This window comes from Herpailurus yagouaroundi, unplaced genomic scaffold (assembly GCF_014898765.1).
Source record: "Herpailurus yagouaroundi ecotype Mexico unplaced genomic scaffold, PumYag 159, whole genome shotgun sequence".
NCBI lineage: Eukaryota > Metazoa > Chordata > Mammalia > Carnivora > Felidae > Herpailurus > Herpailurus yagouaroundi.
This window is the reverse complement of record NW_024412400.1, coordinates 28,878,135-28,902,484: the sequence shown is the minus strand read 5'-3', so window position 1 is coordinate 28,902,484 and position 24,350 is coordinate 28,878,135. Positions and strand designations below refer to the sequence as shown.

Genomic DNA, 24,350 nt, shown 5'->3' with positions numbered 1-24,350 from the left:
TGCACACTATTAGGTAAATACCTTATCTAGAGGATACAGGAGTGCTGATTTGAAGGGGTACATGCACCCCAATATTTATAGCAGCACTACTGACAGTAGCCCAAATGCCATCAACTGATGAATGGATAAAGAAGATGTGGTATATATGTATATATATAATGGGATATTACTCCGTGATCAAAAAATTAAATCTTGCATCTGTTTGCAACAATGTGGATGGAGCTAGAGTGTATTATGCTAAGCAAAATAAGTCCGACAGAGAAAGACAAAATACCCTATGATTTCACTCATATGTGGAATTTAAGATACAAAACAGATGAACATAAGGGAAGGGTAGCAAAAATAATATAAAAACAGGGAAACAAACCATAAGAGATTCTGAAGTACAGAGAACAATTTGAGAGTTGCTGGCAGGGTGTTGGGTGGGGGAAGGGGCTAAAGGGGTGAGGGGTAATGAGGTTGCAATGAGCACTGTGTTATGTGAGTGATGAATCGCTAAATTCTGTTCTTGAAAAAAAAAATGTAATAGTGTCTCTCTCATTGGATTGTTGTGAGGACAGATGAACTAATATGTAAAGTACTTAGGATAATCCCTGACATATAACTTCTATAGAAGTATTTACCATCACCACCTCCTCCTGTTACTGTTTTTTTCATGTTGTTGTTGAACTTTTTTCTTTTTTCCAGATCATTGATCACTCTGGAGATCCTACAGAAGGAGTATATAAAATTTATATTTATGTGGAAAAGATTATTAAACAGGTAAAAATATGCATTCCTTGTAAAATTTCATCTAAAATATTCTAAGGAGCGCCTGGCTGGCTTGCTCAGAAGAGCATGCAACTCTTGATCTCAGAATTGTGGGTTGGAGTCCCATGTTGGGTGTAGAGCCTAGTTAAAAAAAATTTTTCTTTCTAAGACTGTTTTCCATAAAGTTGGGTCTTCCAATGAAAACAACTTATTTGTGTTTTTGAAAATAATACCTGGGTGGGGGGGGGGAGAAAATAATACCTGGGAAAGTGTCACTGTTTCTGGTGGTTGTCTATCCTGTGGTATTGTCATCGTATTACTAGTACTATGTATTTTTTTAAATTATTGTTTTAAGTTTATTTATTTATTTTGATAGAGAGAGCACATGAGCAGGGGAGGGGCAGAGAGAGAGAATCCCAAGCAGGTTCTGCACTGCCAGTACAGAGCGCAATGTAGAGCTCAAACCCACGAACTGCGAGATCATGACCTGAGCCCAAACCAAGAGTCAGATGCTTAATCGACTGAGCCACCCAGGCGCCCCAAGTACCATGTATCTTTATCTGTCATTTGTTTCACAAAGCTATTGGATGCCTCAGTACCTGATAAGTGTAAAGTAGATTGCAAAAGTGCCAGGTAAAAAGTATAAGTATTTGAGGGAAGATGTTTATCTTATTCAAGGTTTTGTGTGCACCTTGAACTTTTATAAATTAGAAAAACCTTTTTCAAATTTATCCACTACATTATCCCTACAACACAGAGGGGTGAAACCATATCTCTAAGGGTCTGAGGTCATGGATCATAGTAAGTGTCTCGGGCTGAAAGTGTCTGTGATATCTCAAGTATTATCTTGTAAATTTATGTGAGTTCTATATTCTGCTTAATGTTATACCTGTGTTTATTTTTAATATAAAAAATTATTTTAAATTATATATCCTCTAAAATGCTAGTAATGAGGGGCACCTGGGTGGCTCAGTTGGTTAAGTGTCCGACTTCAGCTCAGGTCATGATCTCTCAGTTCATGAGTTCGAACCCCACGTCGGGCTCTGTGCTGACAGCTCAGTCTAGAGACTGCTTCAGGTTCTATGTCTCCGTCTCTCTCTGCTCCTCCCCTGCTCATGCTCTATCTCTCTCTCTCAAAAATAAACAAACATTAAAAATAAATAAATAAATAAATAAGTGCAATGCTAGTAATGATAATAAAAAGAAAAAGGACCCTTAAAGAACCCACACCCTTAAAGTAAAATGGGCGCAATAGAAAGAAGTACCACGTTTAGCCTGCAGTTGCCCATACCTGCAGACACCCCTGCAGGGTACCTGGGATTCTATTTGGGAAGTTAGGAATTAGATTACTTTTTCTAATTAATTTGTATTAAAAGTATGGAGATTTGTTATCAGAGAAAAAGAATGAGCTCGAGAATATAATGATATGACTTCTGGCAACACATTTTGTACAGTGTTCTTTAGTATAAAAATTAACATCAATTTTTATCTTCTCAACAATCTTGTGAATTTTAGGACCACAGTTAAATAAAATTAACTGAGCAAAATAAATGGCAGCAAAGGAAAGTGGACATATTTGCCATCTTTACTGTTTGAGGAACAACATATTTTCAGTGATATAAAGACTATAAATCACAACACAAATATTTGATATCAAGAAACCCAATCTTAGGAATTAAATTCTTACAAAAATGTAAAGCAGCATATTTTTAAGCATTATCACAATTTTTAAAATTGTTTTCCAGATAGATATAAATGAATATTATGTAACATTTTTCAGAAAATAGATCCCTGAGGAGTCAAATGCTCTGCTTTTTTTTTTTTTTTTTTTTTTTTTTTTTTTTTTTTTTTTTTTTTTTTAGAGAGCGTGCACTACCAGGGTGGAGGAGAGAGGGACAGAGGGAGAAAAAGAATCTTAAGAAGGCTTCACACTCAGTCTGGAGCCTGACACAGGGCTCAGTCCCACAACCCTAAGATCATGACCTGAGCTGAAATCAAGAGTCAGAGGCTCAATTGACTAAGCCATCCAGGTGTCCAGTTATTTTTTAATGTAAGCTCTGCACCCAGTGTGAGGCTTGAACCCATGACCCCAGAATCAAGAGTCCTATGCTCTACTGACTGAGCCAGTTGGGGGCCCCAAATGCCCTTCTATTTTTAATAAAAGAGAAAGATCTTTGTGTTTATCATTTTAATATTTCTTTATTTTTAAACTCATGTTTTTTTTATGGTTTTATATTTGTTCTTGTTGGTAGTATACGAAGGCCATAGGTTTGGACTTGTCCCCCTCAGTAAGTGAAGGCCACCTTAGGCCTGTGTGCTAACACTGCTACAAGATGTTTAAGTTCTTTATTCACTTTCGTGTGCTTGCTCTTGGTGTTCAGGACATCCTGGGCTTTGAGAACACAGACATGGAGACTAAGGATTTGGGCAGTGAAGATTCTATTCCGGAAGAAGATGATTTTGGTGATGTTCTGTGGGACATACATGATGAACAAGAGCAAATGGAAACTTTCCAACAGGCTTCAAATTCAGCCCACGAATTGGGATTTGACAAAGTGAGCATTTGGAGTATTGTTCCAACAAAGATCAGTCACCACTTAAGACTCTGTTATAATTGTGGTTTTACCTAAATATAGTCAAGGTTCATAATTGTTAGTGTTTGTCCTCGTGGCTTGATTATCCATATTGAGGCATATGCTTAACTTTGTATCATATGAAAGAAAAGTGAGGTTCAACTATATTTATGAACATCAAACATTTTTAGTTACAGGTGAGGACTTATCAACTACATGTTCTTTATGTTACCATCTGAAGTTCACCAAACCAAGCTTAGGATAGCTAAGAAACTTGATAAAACTCGTAAGGCTCTCTATTCTTCCAAGGCTTGGAGGAATCAAAATGTCAAACATTCAGGAAACAGCACAGTAGGTAATGCAATAGGCTGATCAGTTCATTAGCATCCTCAGATATCTAAAAAAATTAATGGAACTTGAAGTACACAATCTATGTCCAAATTCAAAAAAATTAATAATATTTAAAAATTAATGTAAGAATGAATGTTTTAAAGAATATTATCCTAGCTGTCACTAGCAGCAGTATTTGCATAGAAATTTTATAATTGAGACTGTCTGTGTTTATGTCCTGGTTCCACCATTTCCTAACTCTGGATTGTGATCTTTACTAAGCTCTGACCTTTGACTTCCTTGTCTGTAAAATGAGATTTAGTAGTTTACCTACCTGACAGGGTTGTTGGGACGACTCAGCCAGGTAAAGCACATCGACCACTCGGCACAGCACCTGGCACATGATGAATGTAACTATATAGCATATAAAATATGCTATTTTATAAGAGAGGTATTGCTATCATTATTTCATAATTGAAGAACCTAAAGTTCATGTTACAGTTTGCCTAAGAGAGCACACATGGAGTAGACTGCAGATCTGGGATTTGAACCTAGATCTTCTGGCTCCTAATCCTATGCTCTTTCTTCTATGGCAAGTAGTCTGAACTTGGGAACTATGGTTTTATAAATGGGCTTTATGTGGGAACATGAACTAAGTTGTTAGGATTTACAGGGTTCTAAATCAATGAAGTCTTTTGCTTTTTGAGACGCACCATTGCTATCAGAATAATTTGAGTTCCTGGGGAATATATTCTGTGTTCATAATATGGCAAACAAAAATTGATTGAAAAACTATACCAAATAGTAACTTATTGTAGTTGTTAGAAATTTCTGCTTCCCTAAAGCTAACCACAAGCTACTTATTACAAATTCTTTTAATTCCTTATCTGCTGTCATTTAGACCACTGGTACATTTAATAACATCTCAACCCCCAAGATAACTTTACCAAGTCCCCAGTAAATACTGAGGTACTTTTTGATTTCTGAGTGTGGCCTTTTTATCTCTGAACAACTTTTTAGTGTCTGGGGAAAGCCTGAGATATATGGGTTCTTGGACTTTGCCGAGAGCTCACTTAATTTCAGAAAGATCTCAGGTAGGCAGTCTGTCCTAACCTGATTCTCCGTGGCAGGTTGGGAGACTCAGATAAAGGGCCCACGCAAAACTGCTCTTGTTCGGACCCATTTTCAGAAATCCCTGGAAACTGTGGGGGTGTGTAGGATGGTGTTCTTCTGACCAGCAGACTGAGGATGCCTGCTGACGCCCTCAAAGCCTTCTGTGATACTTTCTGTGGTTTAGGGAATACAGGACAAAACATTGGCCTTCCTGCAGCATTCTGCAAAATCTAAATGTTGTAAAACCCAATGGGGATCTTAAGTGTTGTCTCTCATCCGTTAATTTATAGCAGCACTATGTGTAGAAAAAATTGGGACTCATTCTTAGTTTACTATTTTGGGCATATTTAACCAGCCATAAAAATAAGCAATTATGAGGATGCTGTTGACTAAGTGAAAGTAGATTTCATTTTCTCATGCAGCTTTTCTCTAATGATTTCAGAGGATGATCAGAAGTTGACTCTAGTATTATAAGAGGTGTATGCTTCCTTGCAATTTAAATTCATTTTTGTTTCTAGTATTACCAACGGCTTAATGATCTAGTGGCGGCACCAGCACCAATTCCACCCCTTCTTGTATCTGGAGGACCAGGTTCTGGAAAGTCCCTTCTTTTATCAAAGTGGTATGATGCAGTCCAATTACATTGTTACCATTGTCATCATTCGAATTACTGAACTCATTCAACAAAATGTATTATTGCCTGCCTGCCTTCCTGCATGGTCTGTACTAAACATTAAAAAAAGCAAAAACGTATAAAATAATAGGTTCATGCCCCGAAGTGTGTACAATTTGGATGTTAGAATACAGAATGAGAAAGGAATTGGAAATTTGAGCATTTGTGATTGTTTATATTAATTATGTGGGTCACAGCCAAGCACCTGCTGTGTGAGGGAGTGGTCAGTGTGGAATAGAATTAGGTGAATTCTACAGGGGATGTGCCTTTGTTTTCAGTTATCAGCTTCATCTTAAAAGTTTCATTGGGATTTTAATATTTGAAATAAGACAAAGACAGACTGTTTAGAGTGAAATAAGTCATAAAGTACATCAAAATAAAGGATGACTTGGGGTGCCTGGGTGGCTCAGTCGGTTAAGCATCCGACTTCAGCTCAGGTCACGATCTTGAAGTCCGTGAGTTCGAGCCCCGCATCGGGCTCTGGGCTGATGGCTCAGAGCCCGGAGCCTGCTTCCGATTCTGTGTCTCCCTGTCTCTCTGCCCCTCCCCCATTCATGCTCTGTCTCTCTCTGTCCCAAAAATAAATAAATGTTAAAAAAAAAAACAAAGGATGACTTGTATTATGAATGTAAAGTCATTCTTCAAATTAGGGACTAAGGGTTATAGACGCTGATGAACTCTCTTTTACTTTCATTTTAGTTCCTATTATTTAAAAACAATTAGAATATTTTCTTTCATAATTATGATTTACATTGAAGAATTAGCATGTGTTGTTTCCTCTTTTACTGCCCTTTTATTTAGTGGAAAATAATATTTTTTTAGAAAATAATATTTTTCTACCTAGCAAAGAAACTTCCTTTTTTCCTCTAATATATTTTTAGTTAAAGGTTAATGCTCATTTCACTAATACTTTAACTTCAAGTGTACACTATGTTGGTTTCCATTAGTTAACATCAATTTTTAATTAAAATGAACCTATAATTTTTAAAGGTTTATTTAAAACAATCTAAAAGTGAAATAAAGATGGAAATCTCCCATGTTTATTCAAAAGTGACTGATAGGTGATTGCTGAGAGCTAGGTAGCATTTGATGTTTAATGCATTGTGAATTCTTTTTTGTATTGATAACAAATGAGTTTTATCAGTCTTATAAAAGGTCTTTTTCTTTCAGGATTCAGTTGCAACAGAAGAACTCCCCTAACACGCTAATTCTTTCTCATTTTGTGGGAAGGCCCATGTCAACCAGCTCAGAGCCTTCATTGATTATTAAACGGCTAACTCTAAAGGTATAATGTGGCATGATTTGGAATTACCAGAATTTTTTTGATGTTTATTTATTTATTTTGAGAGAGAGAGGGAGAAAGAGAAACCCAAGCAGGCTCCATGCTTTCAGCCCAGAGCCTGACATGCAGCTTGATCTCGTGAACAGAAGCATAAGGCCATAACCTGAGCCAAAATCAAGAGATGATACTCAACTGACTGAGCCACCCAGGCGCCCCACAGAACTGTCAGAATTTTTATTTAGGATCAGAAATCGTTGGGGCCAAGTACCCAATGATTTTCAATTTTCAATATTACCCATTTGTTTCGGATTTGTAGAAAGTTAAAAATAATACTTGATGCAGTTGGGTCCTCTTGGTTACTCAAGTTTGGTTTAAAAAGTAGGGATAGAAATTTCCACCAACTGTGATAACGTGCAACTACTTTAATTTGTGTGTGTTTTCATCTTGTAGTTGATGCAGCACTCTTGGTCAGTATCTGCTCTGACACTGGATCCTGCTAAGCTTCTAGAAGAATTTCCACGTTGGCTAGAAAAACTCTCTGCCCGTCATCAAGGCAGTATCATCATCATTATTGATTCTATAGATCAAGTTCAGGTACTGTTTTCACTTTGTAACCTAATGATACTCTCAGAAAGAAACAAAAATATCAGTAATGGCTATAGCAGGCATTTAAATATGTTTATGAGAAGAAAATGTTGATGTTGGTTCTGTTATTTCTGCTTAATTTCTAGGGAGGAAGCATGTGGATAAAATATGTTCTTTATGCCAGTAGACACTAGTATTTTATTGGGAAAGACCAATTGAATTCACCAATTAACAAATTTGTTTGTTTTGACATACTTTTAGGGCCTGGACATTTCCTTAAGTGTCCAGAACTTGTGTCAGTAATAATAGTATTTTGCCACTTGTCTTTTAATATTCTGAGATAAATCATCCAAAAAAAAAAGATTTTATCCTCGATAATAATGAGAGATGTAATGAGAATTTCATTTTACTTGGGGAGCTATTATTGGGTTGTTTTGAAATATTTTGAATTAATAGAATGAATTTTGTTTTTATATTTTAAGCAAGTGGAAAAACACATGAAATGGCTGATAGATCCACTGCCAGTGAATGTAAGAGTAATTGTTTCTGTGAATGTGGAAACATGCCCTCCAGCATGGAGGTATGACCTAACTTTAGCTCTTTCAGATTACTGAAGTGTTTTAAGTACAAACAAGGAAAGGTTTTAAAAGATACGTGTTTGTGTTTTTATGTTTTTCATATAAGTGGCAGTGAGGATAGGGAGAAGTGGATGAATTCAAGAGAAAGATACTATCTATAGGATTTGGTGGGAGGCTAGATCTGGGATGTCAAGGAGGGGAAAGCTGAACGGCCCCCAAGTTTCTGACTTGGGAAATTAAGTAAATTGTGGCTCTGTGAACTGAAATGGGGAACAAAAAGGATGGGAAAGTTTGTGGAGGAAAGGTTAGAAATTTCGTTTTTGGACATGGCTGATTTGAGTTGCCAGGTGTAGCTCCAAGTAGTGATGGCTAGCAGGCAGTTAAATTTACAGATGAGAAAATTGAGAATGCATGTTGCATTGAGAATGCATGTTGCAGGATGATTAAATTCCAATCGGATTACGAGTAATTTGTGGACAAACGCTATCTTGTACTATCTTCATAGGCACGAATACAATACCTATGTTTAGTTTTATTAATAGTATAGAACATAGAGCTGGAAATGTTCTACCACTTTGCTGCCTAATGTATACACTATTTAAAAGTCTTGTTGGGGTTGCCTGGGTGGTTCAGTCGGTTAAGCGTCCGACTTCAGCTCAGTCATTATCTCATGGTTCATGAGCTCGAGCCCCACATCGGGCTCCGTACTCACAGCTCAGAGCCTGGAGCCTGCTTTGGATTCTGTGTTTCCCTCTCTCTCTGTCCCTCCCCTCCTTGCGCTCTGCCTTTCTTCTCTCTCTCTCAAAAATAAACATGAAAACAATAATAATAATTAAAAAATAGAAGTCTTTGTTGGGATTGATTGCTGAAACTAATGATACGCATGTTAGAAAAGAATCAAATATTACCTAATAAGATTAACTGAGATTAGTTTTGCTGGTATTACAAAGGCAATAGAAAAAATTAACTCTTGGGGCACCTGGGTGGCTCAGTCGGTTAAGCATCCGACTTCGGCTCAGGTCATGATCTCGCGGTCCGTGAGTTCGAGCCCCACGTCGGGCTCTGTGCTGACAGCTCAGAGCCTGGAGCCTGTTTCAGATTCTGTGTCTTCCTCTCTCTCTGACCCTCCCCCATTCATGCTGTCTCTCCCTGTCTCAAAAAAAAATAAATAAACGTTAAAAAAAAAAAAAGTTAGGGGCGCCTGGGTGGCGCAGTCGGTTAAGCGTCCGACTTCAGCCAGGTCACGATCTCGCGCTCCGTGAGTTCGAGCCCCGTGTCGGGCTCTGGGCTGATGGCTCAGAGTCTGGAGCCTGTTTCCGATTCTGTGTCTCCCTCTCTCTCTGCCCCTCCCCCGTTCATGCTCTGTCTCTCTCTGTCCCACAAATAAATAAACGTTGAAAAAAAAAATTAAAAAAAAAAAAAAAGTTAAAATCAATCTTCTAAAAAATAAAATAAAAATAAAAATAAATTAAAAAAATTAATTCTTGTAATGGACTTTGACTTGTGTTTGGGTAGATTACAGCTTTAGTTGTATTAGAAGAGAATTTCATTTTTTTTTCCTTTAAATAAAAGGTTGTGGCCTACACTTCATCTTGATCCTCTAAATCCAAAAGATGCAAAATCTATTATAATTGCAGAATGCCACTCTATGGACGTTAAATTGAGTAAAGAGCAGGTAAGTGTTTTTAATTTTACTGCTCTTTTACTCTCTATCGACTGTCCTATAAGACACCTTATATGAGACTTAAAATTCAACGTAGGAACTCTCTATTGTGTTAAGAGAAATTGGAGTCTAATAATTGTTAAATGCATTTGCTCTTTAACAAATATAGAAGGAGCAATAAAAACCTTTTGGGGCTTAACTTTTACTTTATTAACCAGGTGTTTTTAAAGGCAGAAGAACATATGCATTCCAACCACATCTGCGGTCCCCCACCACATGGCAGTGATGCCAGTGATGGCAGGAGCCATGTCATTTCTGCCAGGGATATTTGTTGACGCCTCCATAGTAAAGACCGCTTAATTCCAGGGTGGTTTTGTTTTTGTTTGTCTGTTTTGTGTTTTGGTAAACTGGTACAGGAGAAGAAGCTAGAGCGACACTGTCGTTCTGCTACAACCTGCAATGCCCTTTATGTCACCCTTTTCGGCAAAGTGATGGCGCGGTAAGTGGTGGCGAGCTTACATGAACTGCATGTCTTGTGTTTGCTGCAGACTGCTTCCTTGTCTTGGGAAACCGAGAGCTGATCACTGCGACAATCTCTTGTGCCACTCATATCAGATTCTGTTGATTCTAACAGTGACACTAACACCCTGTGAGAATGTGACTCGCGACTGCAGATTGATGATAGCCCATGAATTATAATAACTTGTTGGATATAGTTGTCTAATTTTCATCACACTTACCATATCCCTACTGGGGGTTGCCACAGAAGGCCATCTTTGCTCTTATTTGGGGTCCATGAGTGTTTCTTGTCACTTGCTTGAGGCCCCTAGCTTTGGGAAAATGACAGGCAACTGAGGCAAACAAATGTTATTTCAGGTATCCTTAAATATTAGTAGGTAGGTATGTAGGAATTTTTCATTGTCTGTGTTCTAAAATCCTGATAAACCTTTCATCCTAAAATGGATTCTTCTATATCAGATATTCATTAGTTGAAGCACTTGGGTGGCTCAGTCAGTTATGCATACGACTTTGGCTCAGGTCATGATCTCACAGCTCATGAGTTCAAGCCCCATGTCAGGCTTTGTGCTGACAGCTCAGAGCCTGGAGCCTGCTTCGGGTTCTGTGTCTCCTTCTCTCTGCCCCTCCCCGGCTCATGCTCTGTTTCTCTCTCTCTCTCTCTCTCTCTCTCTCTCTCTCTCTCTCTCTCTCTTTCTCTCTCTCTCTCTCTGTCTCTCAAATGTAAATAAACATTTAAAAAAAATTTTTAAAAACAGATATCCATGATATCCATTAGTCATTTCCCTTTAGGTAAGCCTTACAAAGTGTAACTACATTTCTTCTTCAGTACAGTCTCAGCTTACTTCAACTCTTCACAACCAGAGGTAAAAAAGATGAATATGGTTCTGATGATCATCACAATAGATGGTAATCCCAGTACAACTCATATTCTAGACACTGAATCTAGTACTCTTGTCTCTCTCTTTTTTTTAATGTTTATTTGAGAGAGAGAAAGCATGGGTGGGAGAGGGGCAGCGAGAGAGGGTGAGAGAGAGAGGTTCTCAAGGAGGCTCCATGCTCCACAAGGAGCCCAGTGTGGGGCTCGAACTCACACACCATGAGATCATGACCTGAGCCAAAGTCACATGCTTAACTGAGCCACCCAGGTGCCCCTGGTACTCGTGTCTCTTAATTCCACATTCCCATCTTGAGCACCAAATTGGAAACGAAAACATCTTCTAAAATTTTGAATTGCCCATGATATTCCCACTGTTTTCAGTTTTGGCAGTCCATCTGGCCACTGTGAACATCAACAGCTTGCAGAAGTATGGCTCAAGAGTGTGAGTCCCTTTCCACACATTTCATAACATTTATTGAATTTAGCTATTTTAAGAGTGTTGACACAAAATGAACAAACCTTTTAGAATCTCTTAAAGTTTAACATTTATTTATTTTTGAGAGAGAGAGAACAAGTTGGGGAGGGACAGAGAGAGAGAGAGACAGAGGATCCAAAGCAGGCTCCACGCTCTGAGCACAGAACCTGATGTGGGGCTCAAACTCATGAACCACTCACGAACCATGAGTCATAACCTGAGCCGAAATCAAGAGTCCGGCACTTAACCAACTGAGCCACCTAGGTGCCCGAAGAGAGTTTTACTCGAGCCCGCAGTAGGACACCTTCCCTAGGAAACATGATCTTCACAGGAAAGAAAGTTCTCTGAAGAATGAACAGTTTTTACAGGGTTATATACTGTTTTTGCATCTTGTGAAAGCTCAAAAAATTATGGATTAACATAGGCAGGAATCATGAGTTTTAATGTCAGAATGCAGAGTGTAGGAGCATTGATTGACATCTTAAGGACAAGATGGCTTTCCTTTAGGCTACTTATTTATAAGGCAAGGTACAATGAATATTTTGTGAGCCATAAATCAGGCTTTTGGTTTAAGCAAAGTTTGTGTACAGTCATGCTGACTTAGAAAGAAATCTCAAATGGCTTCATGCTGACTTAGAAAGAAATCTCAAATTAGACCTTTAGAAGGTCTAATTAGACTCTAGACCTTTTTTTTCTTCTTCTCTCTCTATATCTTCATATTGAAAAAAGAAACTATTGGTAAATATTGTGTAATATTTTAAAACCACCCTATTTTCCGATTTTCTTAGCCTGATATTTTCTGAATCCTGGCTCTAAACAAATTTAATTTGCATCGCTAACTAATAACACTTACTTATAATTCTTTTCCTGCTTCCTGTATGTAGGTAGCCTGTCTTACTCATTTCTGTGTTCCATAATGTGCAGTAATTGCTTGACATATAGTAAGTCCCCAGCACGTGTTTACTGCATCGAGTTAAACTGTATACTAAAATAAACTTGATGATGCTGGCAGCCCCATAAAAGTACCATTTTCCTATATCATGTTTTATTGAATTTCTGTTAATCAGTTGAAGTATAAAAAATAGAGACCACGTTGTTTTTATCTACCCTAGATTTTTCACAGATGTTGGCTGTCTGTAAGAAATTAAACCTATTCTCAATTCCAACAGTGCTGGGAGAGCAGGCAATTTAGATAAAATCCTTCATCAGTGTTTCCAGTGTCAAGATACTATTTCATTATACAGACTTGCTCTGCGATCTATCCAGGAGTCCCTGGCAAATGATATGGATAAAGAACTCATGAAACAGGTAAAGGGTAATAAACTCATAGAAGTTTGCATTTATGTGTGAATTGAAGTAAATAGTAATTATTTTTAAATGTGTGCTTAAGTATGTTTCAAGCATCTACAGGAATGCTGGCTACCATAGTGTGCTTGTGGCCAGAAGTGGTATCTCAAGAAACTTGCATTTTCCTCATGATCATTGAGATTTTTCATCTGTTCATGTTTATTAGTGATTCCTGTCTCCTTTTATGTGGTTTGCTGATCCAAGCCTTTTTACTTGAGTTTTAATTGAGTCGCTAAATACAAATCCTCTTTTTTGCAGAGTTTGTAAATTAATTCTTCTTCCTATTTGTTTCTTGTCTTAAGTTTTTGGTATCATTCATTGTACAAAGTTTTATTTTGATGAAGTCAGATTTATCAACAGTTTATTTTATGGCCTATGCCAGTTATATCTTATTTTAAAAATCTTTTATTGTCAAAAAAAATCTTTTGTTATCATAAAAATGTTCTCCTGTGTATTTTTTTCCCCTTTAAAATATTTTACAGTGTTGTTCTTTCTATGTAAGTCCTTATCTTGAGGATTTATTTTTGTTTATTGTGTGAGGAAGGAATCTACTTTTTAATCTTTTATCATATGGTTAGCTAACTTTTCATTTTTTTTTTTTAATGTTTATTTTTGAAAGAGAGAGGCAGAGCATGGGTGGGGGAGGGACAGAGAGAGAGGGAGATACAGAATCCAAAGCAGGCTCCAGGCTCCGAGCTGTCAGCACAGAGCCCCACGAGGGGCTCGAACTCTCAGACCGCGAAATCATGACCTGAGCTGAATTTGGACGCTTAACTGACTGAGCCATCCAGGCGCCCCTCATTTTTCTGGAGTACATCTTTTCTGCTAATTTGGATATCACACTCAACAAATTAACATGACTTTGTTTTCTGAGCTCTTCTGTTCCAGTTTTGCTCATTCCTTGCCAATACCATGGTGTCTTAACTATTAGAGCTTTAAAGTAAGCTTTCATATATGGTTGGTCTGTGGGATGATGTTTTCTCATGCACCCCTTCACTGAGGGTACAGCTTTTGGATCCCTGGTGTTGGCAAGCTTTCTAGTTCCAACTCCTCCCCTTACCGGGTTTAAGGGCTCACCTTCCATCCCCGCTGTGGGTGTGAAAACCCAAGCATTTGAGTTACTGGGAAGGTTGCCTGTCCTAGATCCCCACCTCCCCCAGGGACAGCAGCTCCAGCCCTTAGCCCTCTGATGTTCACTTTCCTATTCACTTCTGGCACCTGGGGGATTTCTTTTTTGTAGGTTCAGCTGTACTTTTAGAGATGTTTTGTTATATGTTGTCTTCTATTAACAGGCATCTATAGTAAAAGAACTATTTTCTTCTACCATTGTCCCAAAATTGGAACTTTGTCATTAGTTTTAATCTGTTTCCTGAGGCTTTAATTGTCCTCAAACTTTTTTTCTGTGTGTTATTTTTGGCATGCTAGATTTACTATATACACTATCTTATTCTTGATTAATGGCTTTTGGAAAGTATGTTTTAATCTAAGAAATCTGTTTCTTTATTAAATCATTTGAACAATAAGTTTGAATAAGAAGTTAATAACCTTTTAATGGCTTTTTGTTACTTACAGAGGTGGCTTATGATCATTGTTAATTCACTTCTCTACCTAGATTCTCTGCCTCATAAATGTTAGTCACAATGGTGTGAGTGAATCAGAATTGATGGAACTCTACCCTGAGCTGTCCTGGGCTGTCTTGACCTCCCTCATTCACAGTTTACACAAAATGTGCTTGTTGACTTATGGTTGTGGCTTGCTCAAGTTTCAGCATCTACAGGTAGATGTTATTGTAATAAGGTTTTTTAACTATAAATGTCAACATCCCATGCTATTTTAAGTGTTTCCATTATAAGACAAAGTTGAAATTTTAAATTTGGCATTACAAAATTGCTTTTGCAGTGATTTTAGGTTAAGTGTAAAATTTGGCTAATATTATTCTTACAAAGTACGTTTATGAAATGGCTACTACAACAGCCCCCCCTTATCTGTAGGAGACACATTCCAAGAACCCCAGAGAATGCCTAAAACCAGGATAGTACGGAGCCTTATATAAACTATGTTTTTTCCCTTACACGCGCCTACCCATGATAAAGTTTAATTTATAATTTAGGGACAGTATGAGATTAACAACAATAACTAATAATAAAACAAAACAATTATAACAATGTACTGTACTAAAAATTATGGGAATGTTGTCTCTTTCTCTCTCAAAATGTCTTATTATACTGCACTCACCCTTCTTGAGATTATAAAATGTCTACATGATGAGATGGAGTGAGGTGAATGGCATAGGCACTGGGACCTAACGTTGGGCTACTACTGACCTTCTGACCATAATATCAGAAGGGTGTCTGCTTTTAAACCCCATTTGGCCATGGGTAACTGAAATTGCAGAAAGTGAACCTGGGGATAAAGAGGAACTACAGTACTTTACAAAGTAGTTTCTTTCCAAAAGAGAAAAAATATTTTTTTTTTCAATTTTATATTCCGTTGATTGCTAGTGTAATTATTTACGCTTCAAGAGCTTGGACTCAGTAAGTCAGTATGCCTCAGTTCACAATCCAGCTCTTCACAGTTTAACAGCTGTGTAACCTTGGGTAAATTCGGTAAGCTGTGGGTAGATTTTTCCAGCTTACTACAGGGTATGTGAAGAGAATTTGTTGAGATGGTCCTTGACCCTAATGAGGTCCTAGACATGATGTCTAGCACATAGTAGTGAATGTTTAGGAAATACTGACTAGTATAATTGTTATCATCTGCAATGCCATGGTTGATTTATGTGTATACAAATGCAAGTTAAAGTCTTTCATGTGAGTATGCTGCATTGTATTTGTAGGTGTGAAATGTTTGTGATCTTATCATAGGCTCATCTTTCTGTTTTATTGTGTATTGCTTAAATAAATTCCTTTTTAGTACTTTTTCACTCCACATTTCTGCACTAACTAGAAATTTGAATTAAATTGTGTTTTAGGTGCCTCCAGGAGATTTTTATTCTCATGTCAGTTTATCACATAAATGTATGCTGAATTTTAAAATATTTTTATGTCATCTGTATTATACAACTGTAAAATTGAAATAATTATAAATTCCTATTTATAAATTAATTTTTAGATATTCAGTGACTAACAGAAAATAGACTACAGTATTTTTTTATTTTTTTTCCAGGCTTGGGAAACAGTGAGACTGGAATACATGGAAGATCCCACCATTATTTCTTCATACAGGCAAAAGCTAATCAACTATTTTACCATGCAGTTAAGGTATTATAAATATCCATATAGTTCTTCTGTAACACATTTTATCTTTGTCTTTATTTCTCTTCCTAAGCTTATAACTTAATGTATAAAAATTTAATTATTAAAAGGTAATAATAAGTTGGCTCAGTTGATTGAATGTCTGGCTTTTGATTTTGGCTCAGGTCATGATCTCACAGTTCATGGGATCAAGCCCTGCGTTGTACTCCACACTGAGCAGGGAGCCTGCTTGTGATTCTCTCTCTTTCCCTCTGGCCCTTCTCCCCCATTCATGTTCACTCACTCTCTCTCTCTCTCTCTGAAATAAAAAAAATTTTTTTTAAATTATTACAAAAAACATTAAATATTCTCCCTATTCTGGTAATGTCAAAAGAACTATAAAGATTATTATGTAAGTCAGTCTTTTAATATTATGCTAAAGATTTAAATTGATTTACATGAAATCAGTGTAGGGTTATTTTATTATTATCATTTTATTCCATTTTAGTAGTTTAAAAATGTGTGTCTGTGTATATCCATGTGTGTATATTTGGGTTGATTGAGAGTTTTTTAAATAGTTCAATTTTAAGAAAATACCTTGAGAGTTTGATTGATGGTCCTAATATCACTTTATTTATTTTCTTAGTTACATTGACAGAGTTTCTGATTTTGACATAATTTTCTCAGTATTAGATTATATTTAGGGGCACCTGGGTGGCTCAGGCAGTTGAGTGTCCAACTCAATTTTGGCTCAGGTCATAGTCGCAGAGTCATGGGATCTGGCCCCATGTCAGGCTCTGTGCTGAGCATGGAGCCTGCTTAAGATTCTCTCTCTCTCCCTCTGCCTCTCTCCTGCTCACGTGTTCTCTCTCTCTCTCTCTCTCTCTCTCTCTCTCTGTCTCAAACTAAAAACAAAAAAAAAAAAATTTTTTTTTAATTACACTTAAAGAGTCAGAGAATACATTTTTCTTCCTTCACCATTTGCCTTTTGAGGCAATATCATTGTTGGAAGGTATTATTGAGTGTTGTCTCTTCCCTTCTAACAGTCGGGACCGAGTGACTTGGAGAAGTGCAGATGAACTCCCTTGGCTTTTTCAGCAGCAGGGAAGTAAACAGAAGTTACATGATTGCCTTCTCAATCTCTTTGTGTCTCAAAACCTTTATAAAAGGTAAGAAACTTATTTGGAGAACATCTTTCCCCAGAAAAACAGATTTAAACAATTGATCGGTGTAACAAAGAAAAATGGCATTTTTAATTTAGCTTTAAGACCTTAAGCCATAAAACTCCTAGAAAACATAGTATGTAACTGCTTGATGCCAGTCTTGGTGGTGATTTCTTGAATCTGACATAAAAAGCAAAAGCATCAAAAACAAAATAAACCAGTGGAACTAAATCAAACTAAAAAAGCTTCTGCACCGCAAAGGAAATCATAAACAAAATGAAAAGGCAACCTACTGAATGAGAGAAAATATTTGCAAATCATACATATGCAAAGGAATTAACATTCAAAATATTTAAGAACTTGTACAACTCAATAACAACAAGAATCTGATTAAAACATGGGCAGAGGATCTGAATAGACATTTTTCAAAAAAAGAGATACATGTAGCCAACGGGCATATGAAAAGATGCTCAACATCAGTAATCGTTGGGTGAATTCAAATTAAAACCACACTGAGCTATCACCTCACACCTATAGAATGACTGTTATCAAGAAGACAAAAGATAACAAATGCTGGCGAGGATACAGAGAAAAGGGAACCCTGGTGCACTGTTGGTGGGAATGTAAAATGATGCAGCCACTGTGGAAAACAGTATGAGGTTCCTCAAAAAATTAAAAATAGAACTGTGATATGATCTAGCAATTTCATTTCTGGGAATATATCTGAAGAAAACAAAAACAACAATTTGAAAAGATATGTGCGCCATTGCAACATTATTTACAATAGCCAAGATATGGAAACAACCTAAGTGTCCATTGATAGATGAATGGATAAAGAAAATGTGTGTGTGTGTGTGTGTGTGTGTGTGTGTGTGTGTGTGCATTCATATACATACATACAATGGAATGTTACTCAGCCATAAAAAAGAATGAAATCTTGCCATCTGCAACAACACTGACAGATCTTTAGGGCATTTTGCTAAATGAAAGAAGTCAGAAAGACAAATACTGTGTGATCTCACTTATATCTGGAATCTACAAAAAAAAAAAAAAAAAAACAAACATGCCCTTGATACAGAGAAGAAATTGGTGGTTGCCAGAGGCAGAGGGTAGGGAAGGGGTTAAAGTGGGTGAAAGGAGTCAAAAGGCACAGACTTTCAGTTATTAAATAACTAAGTCATGGGGAGGTAATGTACAGCATGAAGACTATATAGTTAATACTATACTGCATCTTTAAAAGTTGCTAAAGAAGTAGGTCTTAAAAGTTCTCATGACAAGAAAAGAAATTCTGTAACCATGCAGTAGGGACAGATGTTAATTAGACTTATTGTGGTGATCATTTTGCAATACCCCCTTTCCATGGGGGATATGTTCCAAGACCCCCAGTGGATGCCTGAAGTCACAGATAGTACCAAGCCCAATATATATTATGTTTTTTCCTGCACATACATACCTATGGTTAATTTTAATTTTAATTAAGTTTAATTTATAAGTTAGGCATAGTAAGATATTAACAGCAATAACTAATAATAAAATAGAACAATTATAACAGTTATACTATACTAAAAGTTATGTGAATGTGGTCCCTCTCTCTCTCTCTCAAAATATCTTCCTGGACTGACTGACCCTTCTTGTGATGATGTGAGATGATACAATGTCCACATGATATGAGATGAAGTGAGGTGAATAGAGTAGGCTTGTGATGTAGCCTTAGGCTACTATTGACCTCCTGATGATATGTCAGAAGGAGGATCATCTACTTCTGGACTGTGGTTGATCACTGGTAACTGAAACTGCCGAAAGTGAAACTGGGGATAGGGGGAACTCTGTATATACATATTTCAAATCAGTAGCTGTACACCTGAAATTAATAGTTGTTTATCAGCTATGCCTTGAAAAATAAATAAATTACAAAAAAAAAAGATAATGCTGTAATAAAAGTGGGATTTAGAGAAGAAAGCAGCTGGCAAAGAGGAACATCTGAGCGGGCCTGGAAAGATGGATGAAATTGGATTCTGCTGTAGAATTTAGATGAGCAGAAAGAAGGCTGTGTGTACTATGGGCTGAGCTCTGCTGATAAGCACATTACATTAACCTAACAAGTACTTATTGTATCCCCAAGTGCTAGGGATAAAACATAGCACAATTAAAAATAATAATGAAAAAAAACCTATAAAAACAAGTCCAGATTCAGTGGTACCTGAAATTTAAAAAAACTGGGAGAAATTTTAAGACAATTTGCAAATTGCCACGAGATCTTTTCCCAAGAGGTAAAGTAAAAATGAATATTGCAGTTTTTAAAAAATCAGAACTGAAATGATCTTGAGATACCTTTCTATCTTACCCTTGCATTTAAGCAGGTTTAAATCCAAACCACCCATGGAGGTGGTTCATGGCATCTGCCTTTCATGGCCCTCAGGTATCTCAAAGTATAGCCTTGAAACCAGATTCTGGGCCGGCTCGCCACAAAATCCGACTGGTGTTAAATTTAAAGAAAGGATTACCCCTTTTCAGAAATTGTATTGTCTCTTCTGGTTATGTTTGAATTTGCCAGTGGCCAGACCGCCTTTTCACGATCAAGCTTCTGACCTCTAAGCCTCATGGGAGTTTATGTTACTGTCTTACCTAGAAACTCAGACATTCTCTTAACATAGCTACATAATTTGTTTTGCTCCTAAGTGAACTTTTCAAATTTCTTTGTTATACCTCCTAAATTATCTCTGATCTCCATTCCAACCTTTCAAATCATGATTCCTTTGAAATCAGATTTACTCTTTAGTTTGCCAGCTCTCCCATCCTACTAAGGTCATCTCCAGATGAATACGCTTACTTTTGTATTTCTATTCTGACAGTTGCCTGTGTTTCATTAGTTTCTTCTGTTCTAATTTCCATCATTTAAAATAATGATCTGGGTGAATTTAGCAGTTGACTGCATATCACGAAATGTCTAGAAAGGATTCAGGTAGATTTCCACTGGTGAGTAACCATAATGATAGTAATGATAACAGCCGGCACTATGGAGTACTTGCTGTGTGCTATAATCTGCTTATAGTAACACCTTAGGCAGGTAGTGTCAGTGACCCCTTTCTGCAGATAAGGATGACAGAGTATAAGAGGTCAGACAACCTGCTCAAGACCACACAGCTAGGAAGCGGTGGACTCAGCAGGTTGGAGTCTACAGTTTTCCCTCTCTCTCTACTACACTTGCCTACTAATAAAGCGTCAGTAGCTTATATGAATTCTGGCACTTTCACTCAACACTGGGTTTTAATGTTTGATTTTCATTAAGTTACTGTTTTTTGTTGAAACAGAGGACACTTTGCTGAATTGCTGAGTTATTGGCAGTTTGTTGGCAAAGACAAAAGCGCAATGGCAGCAGAGTACTTTGATTCATTGAAGCAGCACGAGAAAAACTGGGAAGGCGAGGAGAACATGATTTGCCTGGCGGATCTTTATGAAACCCTGGGGCGATTTCTCAGGGATCTAGGCCTCCTTAGTCAGGTATGCTCAGCGAGGAATCACAGACTGTGTGGGTTTTTCCTGTGTGCTCTTCTCTCCTCCCTAGGAGTTAGTGCAGCTTTCATTTGTTGTGCTGATCACATCGCAGCTCTTAACAGTATTTCACTCACTTTACCTGGCCTTGAACCCTTTCTTTTCCTAGGCTGTGGTGCCTTTGCAGAGGTCTCTAGAAATTCGAGAAACAGCTTTAGATCCAGATCACCCAAGAGTGGCTCAGTCCCTCCACCAACTAGCGAGTGTGTACGTGCAGTGGAAGAAGTTTGGCAATGCAGAACAGTTGTATAAACAAGCATTAGAAATCGCAGAAAATGCTTATGGCGCGGAGCATCCACATATTGCTCGTGAACTTGAGGCACTTGCAACTTTGTACCAGAAACAAAATAAGTAAGATTTAGATGAGTAATACTCTGGTTTTATGATGGGGAGTCACAGTTCTTGATGTACTTATGTGTTAAGCTTTGTTTTGTGGCTATGTACTTTTCCTTACTCTATATTCTTTTCAGTCCACCATGTTCAAATATTATTCTCAGTCTTGGGTGTTTGTGGCGTAAACAGAAAACTAGCACCACAAGATTCATCTCTATTTGAAGATGCGTGCAGGCTAGAGCATGGACTTTGGAGTTGTATAGTCAGGTTTAAATCTGGGCCCATTCATTGACTGGCTTTGTAATATTAAGTGCATTACTAACACAGGGCAGCAAACGATTGCCCACAGGCCAAATCCAAAAGGCCCCTTGTTTTGTAAATAAGGTTGTATTGGAACATAGGCACATTTTATGTGACTGCTTCCATAAACTTCCACATGGCTGCTTCCATGATTCACTAACAGATTTTTATATTTGTAACAGACCACATGGCCCATAAAACCTAAAATATTTACTATCTAGCCCTTTACAGAAAAAGTTTACCAGTCCCTGGTGTAATAAAAAGTCTCATATCTATTAGGCACCCACTGAATGTCATCTTTTCCTCTATCAGAAATCATTTTCTTTGCACCATCGTAAATGATACATATTGGAATTTTTTCTTTTAATTTCTAGAAGTATTGTTTCACACAATTTTTTTGTGAATTTCACATTTATATTTGACCAGAAATTAGCACGTACAGAAGAAGGTGGTAGAACAAACTAAAATTTTAGATTTTCATTTAGTTAGGTCGTCCTTTAGAGATTTGAAGTGAGTTAAGTCAGTTAAAAATCTATTAAATGTCAGCTACTTGGAGAGCTAGGTTTGTTTTGTTAGACTATGTTTTATGAAGTTTTTTGTTAAAGATTTTTAATTCTGTGTGACTGTCATCTTTAGAAATTATGCTATATTTAAGAGCCAAAAACAAAACAAAAACTTTACACTAGGTAAGGAATGTTTTCATTTGCCTGAAATATGATAAATTGGACATGTGTTTCTTTTGTTTGACTTTATTTTTTTTTTTAAGATATGAACAAGCTGAACATTTTAGGAAAAAATCCTTTAAAATTCGTCAGAAAGCTACAAGGAGAAAAGGCAACTCGGTAATGAGAGATTTCTTTTGTGTTGTGCTTTGAAGCAGAAGAAAAGAGTATGTCTGAATATCATAATATAGATGCATACACCTCACCTATTTAAGAACTTTAGATATTAAAGTGACTTCTATAAAAGTACTAATTAACATTTTCTTTATATGGATAATACCTGCTTAAGTATTAGAATTACTGGAAAGTACAACTTAGCAGGCTTTTAAAAAGTGGAACTAGGGGCACCTGGGTGGCTCAGTCCGTTGCGTGTCTGACTTCGGTTCAGGTCACGATCTCACAGTTCATGAGTTCAAGCCTCCACATTGGGCTCACTACTGTCAATGCAGAGCCCTCTTCAGATCTTCTGTTCCCCTCTCTCTCTGCCCCTCCCCTGCTTGTGCTCTCTCTCTCTCTCTCAAAAAAAAAAAAAAAAGAAAAGAAACATTTAAAAAAAGTGGAACTATATATTACAGTATTTTGCAGTATATACATATTTCAAATCATCATGTTGTATACCTTAAACTCACACAATGTTTTATGGCAATTATATCTCAATAAACATTGAAAATAATTTTTTTTTACTTTTTTTAAAGTGTAACTATAAAGTTCATTTGAAAGTTAGACTTTGGAAGATGGACTTAAAAGCTGCTTCTTTTCTTTAAAGGAAAAAAAAGATGTTTTTAATATATTATGCTAAATGCAAATGCATAGGAATTCTTACCCTTGAGCACACACACAAAAAATATTTTCATCTTTCTAAGCTGCTGATAAAATCTAAATATAGCCTGTTTATTTTAACTTCAAATGCTATGTACATTTTTATTTTTTTAAAAAATTTTTTTTCAATGTTTTTTATTTATTTTTGGGACAGAGAGAGACAGAGCATGAACGGGGGAGGGGCAGAGAGAGAGGGAGACACGGAATCGGAAACAGGCTCCAGGCTCTGAGCCATCAGCCCAGAGCCCGACGCGGGGCTCGAACTCACGGAGCGTGAGATCGTGACCTGGCTGAAGTCGGACGCTCAACCGACTGCGCCACCCAGGCGCCCCAATTTTTAATTAAATATTTTTGACATATAACACTGTAAATTTAAGGTTGTACATGTTAATTTGATACATTATATATTGTAATATTATTACTATTGTAGTGATAGCACCTCTATCCTATCACGTAATTATCATTTCTTTTTTGTGGTGGGAATAATTAAGATCTAATCTCTTAGCAAGTTTGATGATTATAATACAGGATTATTGTCTGTATTCACTATACTGTGCATTTGATTTCCAGGATTTATTTGTTTACTACTTGCAAGTGGTATATACGGTTTAAGTACCTGATGTTTAAGTGTTTAGCAGTGGGATTGGTAAATATCTGCAGGTTAACTTTGTGTCCTGACCTTTTTGAAGCACTTGGGGCTCAGTTCACTTTGCTAAAATACGTCATCATCACTTTCACAAAATGGTACTTTTAATGAATTTTAAAATGTGATGCCATGTGGAAGTATGTGCATTTTCTTTTTTTTTTTTTTTTAATTTTTTTTTTTTTAACGTTTATTTTTTTGGGACAGAGAGAGACAGAGCATGAACGGGGGAGGGGCAGAGAGAGAGGGAGACACAGAATCAGAAACAGGCTCCAGGCTCTGAGCCATCAGCCCAGAGCCCGACGCGGGGCTCGAACTCACGAACCACGAGATCGTGACCTGGCTGAAGTCGGACGCTTAACCGACCGCGCCACCCAGGCGCCCCAGTATGTGCATTTTCAATAATCATTGGATTAATTCAGTGTGATACTTAAAATAATTGTAATCTACTTTAAAGGGAACGAAAGGAGCCAGGATTTCTTAGGACTCCAGTATAGTGTTTCAGAATCAAAGACTGCACTTACCTAGTAATGATTATCAATTTGTGTTTATTTCAGTATGGATTCGCCCTTTTACGTAGACGAGCCCTACAGTTAGAAGAGCTCACCTTAGGTAAGGACACCCCTGACAATGCTCGGACCCTCAATGAACTGGGAGTTCTCTACTATCTTCAGAATAACCTGGAGTGAGTACCATGATGTTAATTATGAAAACAAGTGTCCGTTTTTTCTCTTAGATGAAAAGCTGGTTTATGTTTCTATCAAGTCAAGCTAGAATAAATTGATAGAAACCATGCCAGATTTCATGTACAGTATGTTCT

At 37.2% G+C, this 24,350-nt stretch overlaps 1 protein-coding gene across 4 annotated transcripts in view; it reads left to right on the top strand.

Moving 5' to 3' along the window:
- The window catches only part of NPHP3 (nephrocystin 3), a 44,810-nt gene that overhangs the window by 15,407 nt on the left and 5,053 nt on the right, over positions 1–24,350 (top strand). For all 4 annotated transcript variants that reach the window (XR_005792059.1, XM_040480206.1, XM_040480208.1 and 1 more), the window contains exons 8-23: positions 688–762; positions 3,132–3,305; positions 5,285–5,388; positions 6,610–6,724; positions 7,172–7,315; positions 7,789–7,886; positions 9,457–9,559; positions 9,964–10,046; positions 12,588–12,726; positions 14,378–14,542; positions 15,931–16,025; positions 17,045–17,167; positions 20,473–20,662; positions 20,823–21,064; positions 22,113–22,188; positions 24,088–24,215. Coding sequence is in view for 3 of the 4 variants with exons in the window: in XM_040480206.1 (XP_040336140.1) it covers positions 688–762; positions 3,132–3,305; positions 5,285–5,388; positions 6,610–6,724; positions 7,172–7,315; positions 7,789–7,886; positions 9,457–9,559; positions 9,964–10,046; positions 12,588–12,726; positions 14,378–14,542; positions 15,931–16,025; positions 17,045–17,167; positions 20,473–20,662; positions 20,823–21,064; positions 22,113–22,188; positions 24,088–24,215 (2,054 nt within the window). In the remaining variant the exon portion in view is untranslated. The remainder of the gene's footprint in view (positions 1–687; positions 763–3,131; positions 3,306–5,284; positions 5,389–6,609; positions 6,725–7,171; positions 7,316–7,788; positions 7,887–9,456; positions 9,560–9,963; positions 10,047–12,587; positions 12,727–14,377; positions 14,543–15,930; positions 16,026–17,044; positions 17,168–20,472; positions 20,663–20,822; positions 21,065–22,112; positions 22,189–24,087; positions 24,216–24,350) is intronic.